The sequence below is a fragment of the Bubalus bubalis genome, chromosome 15 (genome assembly GCF_019923935.1).
Source record: "Bubalus bubalis isolate 160015118507 breed Murrah chromosome 15, NDDB_SH_1, whole genome shotgun sequence".
In the NCBI taxonomy this organism is placed as follows: domain Eukaryota; kingdom Metazoa; phylum Chordata; class Mammalia; order Artiodactyla; family Bovidae; genus Bubalus; species Bubalus bubalis.
The window spans coordinates 6232247-6248498 of record NC_059171.1 but is presented as its reverse complement, the minus strand read 5'-3'; the positions used below and the strand labels follow the sequence as shown (position 1 = coordinate 6248498).

Below are 16252 nucleotides of genomic sequence, written 5' to 3'. Positions count from 1 at the left end.
GTGATCCGTCTGTCTTGGGGGGCCCTACACAGCTTGGCTCATAGGTTCATTGAGTTAGACAAGGCTGTGATCCATGTGATCAGTTTGGTTAGTTTTCTGTGTTTGTGGTTTTCAGTCTGTCTGCCCTCTGATGGATGAGGATAAGAGGCTTGTGGAAGCTTCCTGATGGAAGAGACTGACTGTGGGGGAATCTGGGTCTTGTTCTGATGGGTGAGGCCATGCTCAGTAAACCTTTAATCCAATTTCTGTTGATGGGGGGAGTTGTGTTCCCTCCCTGGTGTTTGGCTTGAGGCCAAATTATGGTAGAGGTAATGCGATAATGGAGACCTCCTTCAAAAGGACTTATGCCCACACTGTTGGATTCAGTGCCCCTGACGCCAGTGGTAGGCCACTGTCAATCCACACCTCTGCCAGAGACTCCCAGACACTCACAGGCCAGTCTGGGTCAGTCTCTAGTGGGGACACTGCTCCTTTCTCCTGGCTCCTGGTGTACACAAGGTTTTGTTTGTGCCCTCCAAGAGTCTGTTTCCCCAGTTCTGCAGAAGTTCTATAACAAATCCAACTGGTCACCAAAGTCAAATTCCCTGGAGGTTCTCAGTCCCTTTGCCGAATCCCCAGGTTGGGAAATCTGTTGTGGGTCCTAGAACTTTCTTAACAGTGTGAGAATTTCTTTGGTAGTACAATTGTTCTGCAGTTTTTGGGCGTCTGCTCAGCAAATCTATGGTGGGGCTGATGGCACCCTCCTCCAAGAGGGCTTATGCCACATGCTGGAGTGTCCCAGGTCTGCTGCAGCCAGAGCGCCTGTCCCTGCAGCCATCCACTGCCGACCCCTGTCTCCGCAGCTGTCCACTGCTGACCTGTGCCTCTGCAGGAGACACTCAAACACTCAAAGGTGGGTCTGGCTCAGTCTATGTGGATCCTCTGGGTCCTGGTGTGCACAAAGTTTTGTTTGAGCCTTCTGTGTGTCTCTGGTGGGTATGGGGTTTGAGTCTAAATGCAATTTCACCCCTCCTACCATCTTGTTGGGGCTTCTCCTTTGCTCTTGGATGTGGGGTATCTTTTTTTGGTGGCATCCAACATTCTCCTGTCGATGGTTGTTCAGTATCAAGTCGCAATTTTGAAGTTCTCTCAGAAGAAAATGAGCACATCCTTCTATTCCTCCATAGCAAGCTCTGGGAGTTGATGATGGACAGGGAAGCCTGGAATGCTGCAGACTATTTGTATGGGGTTGCAAATAGTCAGATGCAAGTGAGCGACTGAACTGAACTGACTGATATCTTCTTTGGAAAAATCTCTATTCAGATCCTATATCTAATTTTAAGCAGGTTTTTTTTTTTAATGTTGAGTTCTCTAATTTCATTTTACAGTTTGGATATTAATCTCTTATTGGATATATTGTTTGCAAATATATTCTCTCATTCAGTAAGCCGAATTTTTATTTCATTGCTAGTTTCCTTTGCTATGCAAAAGCTTTATAGTTTAATGTAGTTGCATCTATTTATTTTTGCTTTTGTTTTCCTTGCCTGAGGAGACAGATCCAAAAATATTGCTAATACCAACATCAAAGGACATGACATGTATGGAGTTTTGTGGTTTCAGGCCTTACATTTAATTCTTTAATACATTATGAGTTTATTTGTGTATATGTTGTGAGAAAATAATCCAGGTTGATACTTTTGCATGCAGCTATCCAGTTTTCTCAATAGCATTTACTGAAGAGGCTGTCTCCCTCCATTGTATATTCTTGTTTCTGTCATCATACTTAATTGACCATATAAATGTGGGTTTATTTCTGTGGTCTTTATTTTGTTCCATTGATCTATGTGTATGTTTTTGGCCAGTACCATACATTTTTTATTGTTTTTAACATTATTTTAAAAAAATAAAGTTTTTATTACATTAGCTTTGCAATAAAGTTTGAAATCAAGGAACATGATAAACTCACATTTTTCTTTTCCAGGATTATTTTAACTTTTCAACATCATTTGTGTTTCCATACAGACTTCAAAATTATTTCTTCTAGTTCTATGAAAAATGACATTGATATTTTGAGAACAAAATTTTTGCCTCCATTAGATTTTTTTCATGGCTTTATTTCTGGATGCAATTGTAAATGAATTTTTTTTAATTTTTATTTCTGATAGCATATAGAAATGCAACAGATTTTTGTATTAATTATGTATCCTTCACCTTTACTGAATTTATTTATTAGTTCTAACACTTTTTTGCTAGTGTCAAAGATTTTCTACATACACTAACATGTCATTTTCAAACAGCAACAGGTTTACTTCTTCCTTTCAAATTAGAAGACTTTTTTTTTTAATTTGAATACTTTTAATTTATTTCTTGTCTCATTGCTGGGGCTAGGACTTCCAAAACTATGTTGAATGAGAGTAGCAAGAGTACACTTATCGTGTTCCTGAAATTATAGTAGAGGTTTTCCGCTTTCACAATTGAGTATGAAGCTGACAGTGGATTTGTCACATATAGCCTTTATCATGTTGAGATATTCCTTCTTTACCCACTTTGTTGAGAGTTTTGCCATAAATGAATATTGAATTTTGTCAAAAGCTTTTTCTGCGTATATCCAAATGATCATGCTATTTGTTCTTCAATTTGTTAACATGGTCAATTTGAAGATATTGAATCATTCTTGCATCCCTGGAATAAATTCCTTTTGATCATGGTGCATGATCCTTTTAATGTATTATTGAATTCAGTTTGCTGATACTTAGTTGAGAATCTTTGCATTTATGTTTATTAAGGATATAAGCCTGTAATCTTTTTTGATGTTTTTGTCTGGTCTTTGTAACAGAATAATGCCAATCTCATTGAACGAGTTTGGAAGCATTCCTTCTTGTTCAATTTTTTTGAATAGCCGGAAAGGGTAAGTGGTAGTTTTCTTTAAACAATTGGTAAAATTCACCTGTGAAGCCATCTTGTCCTGGACTTTTGTTTGTTGGGAGTTTTTTTTAATTATTATTGGTAGTAGTATTTATTCACTTTCATTATTGATAATTGGTCTGTTCATAGTATCTATTTCTTCTTGATTCAGTATTAGAAAACTACATTTCTAGGAATTTATCCATTTCATCCATATTGTCCATTTTATTGGTGTATAATTTTTCATGGTAGACTCATAATTCTTTGTATTTCTGTAGTGTCAGAGACAACTTCTTTCATTTCTAATTTTATTTATTTGGGTTCTTTCTCTTTATGTCTTGATGAGTCTGGTTAAAGGTTTGTCAATTTTGTGTATCTTTTCAAAGAAATAGCTCTCAGCTTCATTGATCTCTTGTATCGGTTTTTCCTGGTGGGTGGAGAGAGAGACTCCCCTATTTCATTCATTTCTGCTCTGATCTTTATTATTTCCTTCCTTCTAACTTTGAGATGTGTTTGCTTGTTTGTTTGTTTCCTAGTTTTCAGGTTTGGGGATAGAGTACTTGAGATTTTTCTTGCTGTTTGAGATAGGTCTGTATCATTACCCACTTGTCTCTTAGAACTGTTTCTGCTCTCATTGATTTTGAAATGTTGTGTTTCCACTTCCATTTGTCTTCAGGTGTTTTTTTCCCCCTTTGATATTTTTAGTGTTTCGTAGCATATTGTTTTGGCTACACATGTTTGTGTGTTTTGTATTTTTAAAAAACTGTAGTTGAAAAAAAATTATAGTTGATTTCTAGGATCATACTGCTGTGGCCACCAGATGTATGCTCTTGGGGTGCCCCTATATAATCTGGGAACCCTCCTCTGCTGTGGTAGGCCTGACTTCTGTGGGCATGCTGGTAAGCAAGGCTTTTCCCAGCCCACTTGACTGCAAGGGCCTGCCTCATGCAGTGACTGTGGCCCAGTGGTGGGGGAGGCTGGGTCCCAAATGCCTGGCCCCCAAGACTGAGGTCCAAAGGGCCACAATACTGATACCAGTCTGCCAATGGTCACAGCAAGATCCCTTCATGGCTGGCTGTACAGGATAGAGGACAGCGGATCTGGTGTCAGTCCACTGGTAGATAGGCAAGTAAGCCTGCAGTTCTAATAGGCTAAAGAGAGGGTTCCTAAATGGCACTGTCCACCAGTGTCCACACAGTGAAACAAGCTCCCCAAAATAGCTGCAGCCAGCATCTCCAACCCTAGAGGGAGTCCCCGTTGCCTCCTGCCTCTTCAGGAGGCTTTTCAAGATGAGCAAGGGGATCCCATCCAGGCTTCTCTAAAACCATTGCCTTTGTGCTAAGACTTAGAGTGTGAGATTTTACATACACCCTTTTGGAACAGACACTTTGTTTCCACAGTCTTCTGGCTCTCCCACACAGAAGCCCCACTGATTTTCAAAGCTGGACACTCTAAGGTTCATCTCCCCAATGCAAGACCCCCAATCTAAGGAGCCCAATTTGGGACTGAGATCCCCCAGTTCTCAGGAAGGACCTCTGTGATTGTGGGTCACAGACGGAGGGATGTGGGTCCTGACTGTATCATGTATCCTTTTCACCCGCGCATCTTCTTGTGGTTCCTTCTTTATATCTTTAGCTGTAAAATTATTTTCTGCTAGTCTTCCTGTCTTTCTCATAGGGCGTTTCTCTGTTAGATAGTTGCTCATAAATAGTTGTAATTTAGATGAATTCAGGGACTATTACTCCTCCATTTTGACCACACCTTTCCTGGAATTTATTAGCTAATTCCTGTCTGTTACTCAAGACAGAAATCATGGGTTTTAAAGACTTTAACCAACTGGAATTTCTTAAAAGAGCTGTCATTTAATTAAGCATTAAGAAGAATCTAGCAAAGTTTGCAAAAGAAAGCCAAAAATCATTCAAGAAGATTGTATTATAGGAAATAAATACATTTAAATGAATTTAGGAACTAATGAATGGAAATCTAAAGTATTATTTAGAGAACAAAGATCGATTCTAAGTACTGATTTTACAAAATACTTGAGACAATAGAGGATAAAAATGACAAAATTTGATCACATTACATTTTTTTCCCCAATCAATTTTCTTAAAAATCACCTATGAAATCTTACTTGCTAAATATATAGAGTCTTCCTTAGTCTAGTCCCCATCTTGCTTTGGGTATAACACTGACTTCCTTTTTCAAACTCTTGGCTTCCCCAACTTTTGTGACATTTTTCTTTCAGTTCCCCCCTAATTGTTGCTTCTCAGTTCCTTTACTTATGCTACTCCTTAAATGTCAGCAGATTCCAAGATTGTGACCTCCCAGTCGTATGTAATTCTATATAATTTGCACCGTTTCCTCTAGACAGGTGATTCTCCATTCAGCCCCCAACTGACTTCCAGATCCAAATTTTCAACTGCCTAAAATATTGATTGTGTTTTAAAAGATCTTGATTATTTATTCACACCTCAAGTTTACCATATGCTAAATTTAATATACTTCAATTTATCTTGCAGCGTTTTATATCTCCATCTGAGTTGTCCATGTGGTATCACAATTACCTACTTCGCTAATTCTATTAGTTTCCTAAGGCTGCCATAACGAATTTCCACAAACTGACTGGGTTCAAGCAACAGGAATTTACTCTCAGTTCTGAAGACTAAAAGTCTGAAATCAAGCTATTGGCAAGGTTGGCCCTTCGGGAAATTCTGAGGGAGAATCTGTTCCACGGTTTTCTCCTGGCCTCTGGTCATTGCCAGCAATCCTTGGTGCTTCTTGGACTGTAGACCCATCACCCCAGCCTCTGCCCCTATGGTCACATGTCTTTCTCCATGTGTTTCTTCCATGTTTTCACTTGGCATTCTTATAGGGAGGACTCCCATCATTAGATTAAGAGCCCACTCTACTCCAGTGTGACCTCATCGTAAACAGTTACATCTGCAAAGACTCTGTTTCCAAGTACAGTCTCATTCTGAGGCTCTGGACGGACATGAATTTTGGCAGAACACTATCCATATTCACCAAATTTGACATTTCCTACTGTTACACTAATCCACAGATTTTAACTCAACTCTCTTCCCTCTTCAAATCATACTTTTTCCTCATCACAATTAATTACCATCTTTCTTTTTACAATAACATTCTAAAATATAGCTAATAATGTCCCTCTTCTGTTTAGAATTCTGTTATGGTTCTTCAGTGGTCTCAATTGACCTTTCAAGCTAAATTACAGGTGATTGGAGATCCTATATTAAAATGTTTTAGCCTTTATTGTCCTCAACAAGGCAACAACTAATACATCTTTCCTCAGGCTTTTGAGTATCTTCCCTTTACGTCATTAAAGTATCATTACTCCTCCTCTGTAGACTCATCCCTGATTACTATCTATTCATTTTGCCCCATCAAAATTTGCCATCCATTTGTGTTATGTTAAAGCTACAATCTTAAACTAGAGTATATGTATCACAGGGTGCACATGAAAACTTTCCTAGAGCCCTATAAACACTAATAGTTTTTAAAGAATCAAGTTCAAAATCTATAATTTACATACATACTCTTTCATGAAACTGGTATTCCTAAGTCACTTGCAGATGAGTTTTTCTTTCCTACCTTTCCTCTCACATTGGCTTTTCTCTCAGTTGCCAAAGAAAAGCCTGTTTCTAACCCATCCCAATACTACTGTGATACATTGTCCTGGAGTGCAAAAATTTTTGCAATCCCAAACACAGGGACAATTGTTAATTATATAATTTTTTTGCCTCTATCTGATTGAATTTAGGAAGTAAGGAATACTGTTATAATTCTCTTATTTGCTATCAATTGATTTTCGAAATGAGTTTCCTCTGAACCCTTATCAAAAAGAGAAATAAATTGTATTTTAACAATAACTAATTCTTTATTCCTCCATAAGTATATATTTAGTTCAGTTCAGTTGCTCAGTCATGTCCGACTCTTTGCAACCCCAGGGACTGCACCACTCCAGGCTTCCCTGTTCATCACCAGTTCCCGGAACTTGCTCAAACTCTTGTCCATCAAGCTGCTGATGCCATCCAACCATCTCATCCTCTGTCATCCCCTTCTCCTCCTACCTTCAATCTTTCCCACCATCAGGATCTTTTCCAATGCATCAGTTCTTCGTATCAGGTGGCCAATGGATTGGAGTTTCAATCAGCATCAGCATCATTCCTTCCAATGAACACCCAGGACTGATTTCCTTTAGGATTGACTGGTTGGATCTCCTTGCAGTCCAAGGGACTCTCAAGAGTCTTCTCCAAAACCACAGTTCAAAAGCATCAATTTTTTGTGACTCAGCTTTCTTTATAGTCCAACTCTCACACAAAATCTAAAATGCTTAACCATGTCAATCAGAGATGACTATCAATAAAACTTTACTCTCATGTTTGTTTATCAAAATTTATAAAATATATTTACTGTTTCCTTAATTCTTCACCAAGGAGTTATGAGGAATAATTCTTTTAAAAATATACAATATGAACTAGAATTATCAAGTATAACTCAAAAGAACCTTTGTTATAAAAGCATATTTCAGGTATACATGTGTTCCCCATCCTGAACCCTCCTCCCTCCTCCCTCCCCATACCATCCCTCTGGATACCTGTGGCGGATTCATTTTGATATTTGGCAAAACTAATACAATTATGTAAAGTTTAAAAATAAAATAAAATTTAAAAATAAATAAATAAATAAATAAAAATAAAAGCATATTTCATTGGTTCCCTCATACTTCCATACAATTTTTTGTTTATTTTATGGAATATTGTTTCTTCGTCTCCATTTTTTCATTCATTCACAAAATTACCTAAGGAGAAATACATTTATAACTTCTGTATATACATTGGTGGAGAAGAAGATAGGCAAGGATTACTGTGGAAGAAAGCTGGAAAAAAACAGAAAAGGTGGAATAGATTAGCATATTGATGTTCAGCTAACACAAAAAGAAAAATACAGAGTATGTGAAATATAGCTATGGATTAGAAATAGTGACATGCTTTATAATACAATTTTAAACATGTAACTGTGAGATATGTTTGCACAGTACAAACTGGTGTTATTAAGGGCCAATTATATGATCAAATAAGACAGATAATTCAGAAAAAGAAAAGCATTCTCTTTAAGTCTTAGTGCTTGAATTAGACATTTTGACAGTTTGAACACCTGACTTTACAGTCAGTAATCCACCAAGCCTCAACCTTATTTTTTATGGATTTTTTTTAATGCATTGAAGTACATCAAATAAGGTCAAAGAAAAAGGTTGAAAGTACTGGGTTTATTTATTCAACAAACATTTATTTAAAATATACCTTGTCCTAGATCTTGCAAAATATTAAGAAAACATACAGTTCCTGATCTTGAAACTGTCAGTTTATGATACTATCAAAAACAAACATAGCTTCAAAAATCCCAGATATACTAGATCATCAAGATCTTGTTGTAAGAATTATATTCCTGAATGCATCCTGAGTGTCCCAAGCAAGGTCCTATCACATAAAGTCCTACAAACACCATGAATTGAACACACACACATATACTTATAGACACAGTTCATCTTTTCATATACCCACTACAAACAAGCATCTCTTTCTGAATTCAAATTTTTATTAATGTTTTCATAAATCTAGTCTCCTGTAATAGTAATCTTTGTGAATTTAGTGTCTCGCAATAAAAACTGAGAAATTGGTCTTGATTCTTTATTTGGGTTTATCCAAAAGATCCAGAAAGTTCAAATTCTTTGATTTCTGCTCTACAATACTTCTTTAGTCCATTTTCCCTTCATCAATTCTAACCTAACCTATTAGCTTCCTTCCTTGCCTATATGCATTTACACTGCTCCTCTTCAATGCTCCCGTTATTGCTACCTTTCCAAAATGTCTATCAGCTCATACACCTCATTTGCGTAATATTCTCCATTGGTTCCCAGTAGCCTATAGGTCAGTGTTTAAACCCGTAAGCAGATTAAACAGGAACCATCATAACCTGACCCCACTCACCTTTTCAGACCTAACTACTACCTCTCCTGCCACCCCACCACCACCTGGCCCCTTACATGTACACATTGCCTTCCAGTCACGCCAAAACACTTGTTCAACGTATCATATTTATTTCACATTTTTTAACATGTTGTTCTCAAGGCCAGGAGGGGCCTCATTTCATTTTTCTGTCAAAGACAGTCTAACCCTTCCAGACTTGTGATGCTCTCCCTATGGGGCCAGTCTGATCCCCAGGCCAAGTTCAGTGTGAGCATAGCATTTTCTATGTATGTTTATTACTTCTAATTAGCTACTTATTTACATCCTTGCTTCCCTCATTAAACTGTGAACATCCAAAGGGCTAGTGTCTGTTCAACATATCTTTCTATTTCCAGTACGAAAAGTAGAAACTCAATAACTGTTTGATGAATGAATAAGCTTCTAGGCATACTAAGATTTTAAGCCGAAATTTATGACATGATATAAATGGCAACAAGTTTTCATCAGAAAATAAAAATTTTTTCTTGGTTTTGTGGACTGAATGCCCTCCTATTTCTATATCGTATATCAGATTTTCTTCCACTGCTGCTCCATCCTTGAATGGTTTATAAAGGTCTTAATGGGACACAGACACACCTGAAGAATCTTGATGCTGAAGCAGGACTTTAGACATTTGAAAGAGGTGCAAATTATACTATGATAATTGTAAGGGGAGAAAGAAAGACATCAATGGTTAGGGAATTTGTAAACAGTTAGATATGATATATTTGTGGACCTGGTGGAAAATGGATATTAGTGGAGAGGGGCTCATGTTAGAGTCCTCTTTAAATAGAATGCACAGGTTACCCAGTTCCACTGTGAACCCCATGGGTTCCCATTTGGAAGGGAGATGGAAAAGGCAGATATGGATGTGAGAAGGTGAGCATGGCTGGAACTTATGTGGGTCTATGTAGACCCAGTGTTAGACTCAGAAGGAGGGTCAAGAGTGAGTTAGAGCTTTGAGGATAAACTATGAGGAAATTCAGATCATTATAAAATATACTAGTTTATAAAGTAAGTCCACTCCATACAAGCCTTCAAGCTGCACAGTTTCAAAGATGCAAACATGTGTTCACATGCCCGGTGGTGTAAGTTATTCACACGTCTGACATACATTGTCACGTGCATGCATCCCCTAGGGGCGGTTGTACTTTTGTGCAATTTATTGTGCAGTGCTGTGTACCGTACAGTGGTACAGTGTCTGTATTTCAAGCCCAAGGTGTCCAGAAGCAAGTGTAAAAGCAGCGGTGATATAGCCGGTACTACTGAGAAGTGCCGAGAAGGAACAATGGAAACAAAAAGAAAATAACAGAGAGTAGAGTGAGGCGAAAAGATGGCAGACGCCACTTGTTCTTACAACATGAATTGTTCACCCATCAACATGGTTCTAAAGAAGAAGGATGAACTCATGGAACATGTGAAGTCTGCTGTGCCGATGGCATCAACAATAAAATCGAAGAAGCAAGGAAGAGTGATGGAGGAGGTGGAGAAACTTCTCAGTGTATAGATGCAGGATCAGGATCAGTGTCGAGTCCCACTCAGCTTAATGCTGCCTCAAGAGAGAGCTGAAAGCCTTTATGAAGACTTGAAGAAGAAACGTGGTGAAGAATCAGATGGCACACATTTTAATGCCAGTCATGTATGATTTCATCAGTTCAAGGCTAGAGCCGACCTTTACAATGTAAAAGTAAGTGGCAAGGCAACAAATGCAGATATGGTAGCTGTAAATTTCCTGAAATGCTTTGAGAAATGTGTTTTGAGAAATTATTTATGAAGTCACATATTTGTCCCATCGGGATTTTAATGTGAATGAGACAGGTCTGTACTAAAGAGGGTGCCAGACTGAAGTTGCATCAGTAAGGAGGAAAAGTGATGCCGGGCTATGAAGCAGCAAAGGACAGGCTAACTCTTGTTTGGTGGCAATGCTTCTGGTGATATGAAGCTGAAATCTCTCTTAATCATTCTGAGAATTCAAGAGTCTTGGTGTCCTTTAATGGACCGGGACCTGGAGGTCTGGAGGTGACGATAAGAAAAGTGAAAGAGAGAAAGAGGCTGATACTCCCTGGTTTATGCAGAGAACCAATAAAGTCCTTGACACAGGACTTGCATCTCTCATGAAGGTACCAGGTGCCCTCTCGAGGTGGGGGTGAAGGCACAGGGCGCCTTCTCAAGAGAGTCTTAGAAGCCCGGCAGGAGAGTGAGCTAGACGGGTTTCTGCATTCCAGAGAATTAGCCAAGGAGAGAGAGAGACAGAAAGAAAGAAAGACACAGGGACCCAAGCTCTGATGGAGCAAAGGTGCTTTATTAGCAGAAATGCAGGCTTATATATCTTTAGTAAGATGATTACTCAGCTATTACACAGGATGAAATTTTATCAATAGCCACAATATGGATACTCTAATACATACAAGGTCACTGACGCTGAAAAGAGTCACTGCATGTCTCATCCCATGACCTCAGTCCTGAGAACTGCATGCAGCTTTACTCATTCTTGGAATAGGAACTGATAAGGAACAGACAATCCTTGAGAAACAGAAAACAGCACGCAGGAATCCTCCTGTTAAATGTTCCCTGACAATTCCCCCTTATTTATTATATTTATAAAAAGGGTCTTGATTAATTGAGTTTGTCATAAAGAGAATGTTTACTAAAGGAGATTCAAGCCTGTCTCACACAGTGACCTCAGTTCCTGGGAGCAGCCTGCTGTCCCACTTTACAAGAAACAAAGGACTTGTGAGAAACAGCACGTAGGAATCCTGTTAAACACTCCCTGACACAAGAGCCTTTATAAACATAGCCATGGACTCTCTTCCTATTGTGTGGAAGAGTACTGTAACCCCAAAGCTTGAGTTACACAGGCGATTTTCCAGAACTGGTTTTTTCCACCACTTTATCCTGGATGTGGAGAAATATTGCTCAGAGAAGGACATCCCATTCAACATGCTTTTGCTGCTTGACAATGCTTGGGTCACCACCACCAACCCCCAATTCATGGACAACTTTCATCCTAGGATCAACGTAGTACCTAGGTCATTCATCCAACCTATGGGCCAGGGAATTATAGTGACTTTCAAGAAATATTATTTACATCACACTTTGTCAGGCAGTGAAGACAAGGAATGAATCAGGAACAACCTTGTGACAACATTGGAAGGACCATAACAACTACAGAGCTTCTCTGGTGGTTCAGACAGTAAGGAATCCACATGCAATGCAGGAGACCTGGGTGTGATCCCCAGGTTGGGAAGACTCCCTAGAGGAGGGCATGGCAACCGACTCCAGTATTCTGATCTACAAGACCATGAAAACACTGATTATGCTTGGCACCAGGCTACAGCTGTCACCAAGAATGGTACTTGGGAGAACCTTTGTCTGCAGTTTGTTCACAACTTTCGTGGATTTAAGAAGGTGGATGAGGAGTCCAAAGAGGTCTTCAGCAACTTAATGACCTTCACTGAGAAGCTGGAGCGAGGTCTGCAAGAGGACGCCTTCACTGAACTCCTTGCTGTGCAACACAAGAAGCTTACTAATGAAGGCCTGATGGAATTGGAGGCTCAGAGAAAGAACAAAAAGAAACAAGAGTGGAACTCGTTTTTATACAGGGGACTTACTGTATGCTTATTTTGTATGTCTTCTTAGAAGGGAAGTTTATTAAAGCATGCTAGGTATATTAGTTTTCTACTATAGCTTAACACATTATGGCAATTCTGGAGACTTAAAACAGCAACTAGTTACTAGCTCACATTTCCACAGCTCAGAAGTTTGGGTGGGCTTGGCTGGGTTCTCTGCTTTAGGCACAACACAGTTGAAATTAAGGTACCAGCCATGCCTGGCTGGGCTCTTATCTGGAGGCACCAAAGAAGAATCCACTTCTAAGTTTATTCAATTATTGGCAGGATGCAGTTTCTTACAGTTGTAGGACTGAAGTCCTTGCTTCCTTTTTATCTACTAGCCAGGGATCATTCTCAGCTCCCAGAGACTTCATGCAATTCTTATCAGGGGACTCCTTTCTCCTTCAAAGCCAAAAATGGAGAATTTCCCTCCAATGAAATTCCCTGTGTGCTTCAAATCTGACTTTCTGTTCTGTTACCAGTTGGAGAAACTGTCTGCTTTTAAAGGACTCATTAGATTACATCAGACACATTGCTATAATTTCCTTATCTTAAAGTCAGCTGAGCCACATAATGCAACCAATTATAGAAGTAAACTCCACCATATTCATTGTCCCTGGAATTACCTAGGACATGCAAGCCAAGGAGACATCTTAGAACTCTGCCTACCCACTCCAGTACTCTTGCCTGGAAAACCCCATGGGCGGAGGAGCCTGGTAGGCTGCAGTCCATGGGGTCACGAAGAGTCGGACACGACTGAGCGACTTCACTTTCACTTTTCACTTTCCTGCATTGCAGAAGGAAATGACAACCCACTCCAGTGTTCTTGCCTGGAGAATCTCAGGGATGGGGAAGCCTGGTGGGCTGCCATCTATGGGGTTGCACAGAGTCGGACATGACTAAAGCGACTTAGCAGCAGCAGCAGCAGCAGCAACCATGTCAACTATACCATTTTTTTTTCTCATGATACCACCTAATGACAGAATCACAGAATCCATTCAGTTCAGTCACTCAGTCGTGTCTGACTCTTTGCGACCCTATGGACTGCATCACAGAATAGTCATTTGCTAATTTTGGATTCTAGTTTTTCAGTGGGAAATCTGTATTGCACGAGCACCACATCCATTAAATTTTATTCTTGAGTTGTTCTATTCAGTTGTAGAAAGGAGAAGCTAACACATTATCTTGGGTGTATGGGGAAGAGGAAGAAACGTAATCCCTCCCCTGTATGTATCTCCTTATAGATCTGACTCTGTCACCTTTTTTTTTTTTCCATTTCATCCAAAAAGCAAACCACCTGTAGCCCCTGTTATTAACGAGTACGCAGATGCCCAGCTACACAGCCTGGTGAGAAGACTGCGTCAAAGAACAGATTTCTACAAAAGAAAGTTAGTGGAAGGTGATATGTCCTCACCTGAGAGCAGTCCCCAAACTGGTGAGTGGTGTTACCCCAAAGTTCTGGGACGAAGAGGATGAGTGGGTTTGTATCAGTATTTTGCAAATGGTTTAACTTGGGCTTCCCGAAAAGCAGTTTCCCCAAGACAATGACTTAGCTAGGAATATTTTATATTGAGGGTGGTGCAGGAGGTGAGACAGCAAGAGAGACAGGGAAGGGAGTTAAGACAGTGAGGGTGTGCTAACGGCAGGGCCACTGGGGCTGACCCAGCTGAACATCTGTGTGGACGACACATAAGAATCATCCTGGAGGAACAGGAAGCTGGGAGATCAGTCCACCAACTCCTGCCCTTCGTCGGCTGAGGTCTGCTGCTGGGGCAAGCTGCTAAAGCGTTGTGCTGTGCCTAGTCACTCAGCGTGCCCGGCTCTTTGTGACCCTCTGGACTCTAGCCCACCAGGCTCCTCTGTCCGTGGGATTTCCAGGCAAGAACACTGGAGAGGGTTGCCATTTCCTTATACTCCAGCACTTTAAGCAAGCCAGCTGGGAGACAATGCCCTGGCAGGGAGATGAACTATTACATAATAGCTTCTTTTTAAAGGGAAAGGTCTAAAATATAGTCATCATAGCTTTATAAAGATATACCAAAAAGAGTGTTTTGAGCTTTACTTACCCACACTGGAAGGACATGAATAAAGCTAAAGAAGCCCAAAACTAAAACCTGTGGAATGGTGTATATTTTTAAAGTTTCTGTTCAATGTCAATCCAAAGTACTAACTACTTATGCTCCAAAATATGTGGGAATGAGGCTTGTATTTAAAATATCCTATTAGCAACACCTTTAAATCATTTAAGTTAAACTTTAAATCTGCTACTTCTTTCCAAATTTCAATGTTTTCATTACTTAGGTATTTTCACACACGACAATATTGTAAATGTCATAAAACGCCTCATCTGCCTGTGTGAAGGAAGATTACAAAATGTTTTCATTCCAAACAATCTAAACTTTTTCCTCCCTAAGCTAACTTAACCTCTTAAAAAGCTTTTCATCTTTTTTCTCCTGTAAAGCAAAGCCCACAGCTGTGTCATCAACCCAAGAAAGTAGTGCTAAGCTAAAAGAAGAGCATTCCCAGAAGGCGCCCCTGACCGAGTACCTAAAGCGACTCAGACTTCCAAAAAGCATAGATTCCTACACAGGTACCATCAAGGAGTGGACTGTCTCGGTGGGAGGAATGGTTATTCCCAAGAACCCCTGAAACCCAAGCTCACAGATGGCTTCCATGTTCTCTAGCCAGTATTCTGAGCCTGTCTAGAAACCAGTATTTAAACTTATGGCCTGCAATGGATCATTTGCCACTTTCTAGTGAAAAGAAGATATAAAAATATTCCTGTCTGTTTTTAAACAGTCCAAAGCAGGTCCAGTCCCTAATAATCTTTGAAAAGAAGCATTCAGCAATATGTTCATTGAACATTCTCCCCACCAAAAAAAAAAAAAAAAAAATCCTTATAAAATATGTCTTCTTCCATGGGTTCACATTGTGCATTTAATTGGACAAGTCCCGTCCCCAGCCTCCCCGGGGCAGAAGAAAGCCCTGGGTGCAGTCGTGGACTGCCGTCACCACTGACTCACCCCGTCTCCACCTCAGTCACCCCCGGTGAGCAAGATGTGGACCCTGGTTCACAAGCCCTGCGTGACCCTGCAGCTTCTTTAAGAACACTCTGGAGGGTCCTGCTGCAGTTCCAGACACAGTGAGGCTGCGACTTTTCCTCGGGTTCCCCTCCCGTGATGCTAATCGTGCAGTTACTCCGGCAGAGAGACACAGTGGCTACTACTCTAGGAAACAGGAAGGACACCCTCCAAAGTTAGGAAAGCTGCTAAGATCATCTAACATCCGTCCTAAAGCCCAGCACCTCGGTTCTAGGGGCAGAACCTCATGATTGTTGTAAATAGAGCCTCCTACACAAATCCCTTATCTCCAGAGGGGAGTGCCCCAACTTGACCAACAGCAACAGAATTATTTTAATGTTCTGTAGATGCCATGTGGGTTGCTCCTGTCGCTTTTTTTCCAGATCGATTCTATCTCCTGTGGCTCTCGCTTGTCACCATCGCCTTTAACTGGAACTGCTGGTTTATACCCCTGCGAGTGGTCTTCCCGTACCAGACACCACACAACACACACTACTGGCTTATTACAGACCTCATATGCGATACCATCTACCTCTTCGATCTGCTATTAATCCAGCCCAGGCTCCAGTTTATGAGAGGAGGAGATATAATAGTAAGTAGGGGCTCTGGAGAAGCAGAAACTGACAAAGGAATATCAAAGACTGAACTA

At 40.2% G+C, this 16252-nt stretch overlaps 1 protein-coding gene across 1 annotated transcript in view; it reads left to right on the top strand.

The window, feature by feature from the left end:
- CNGB3 (cyclic nucleotide gated channel subunit beta 3) overlaps positions 1-16252 on the top strand; it is a 191217-nt gene that overhangs the window by 82850 nt on the left and 92115 nt on the right. The window contains exons 4-6 of the mRNA XM_044928514.2: positions 13813-13958; positions 14985-15113; positions 15987-16195. Coding sequence (XP_044784449.2) covers positions 13813-13958; positions 14985-15113; positions 15987-16195 — 484 coding nt within the window. The remainder of the gene's footprint in view (positions 1-13812; positions 13959-14984; positions 15114-15986; positions 16196-16252) is intronic.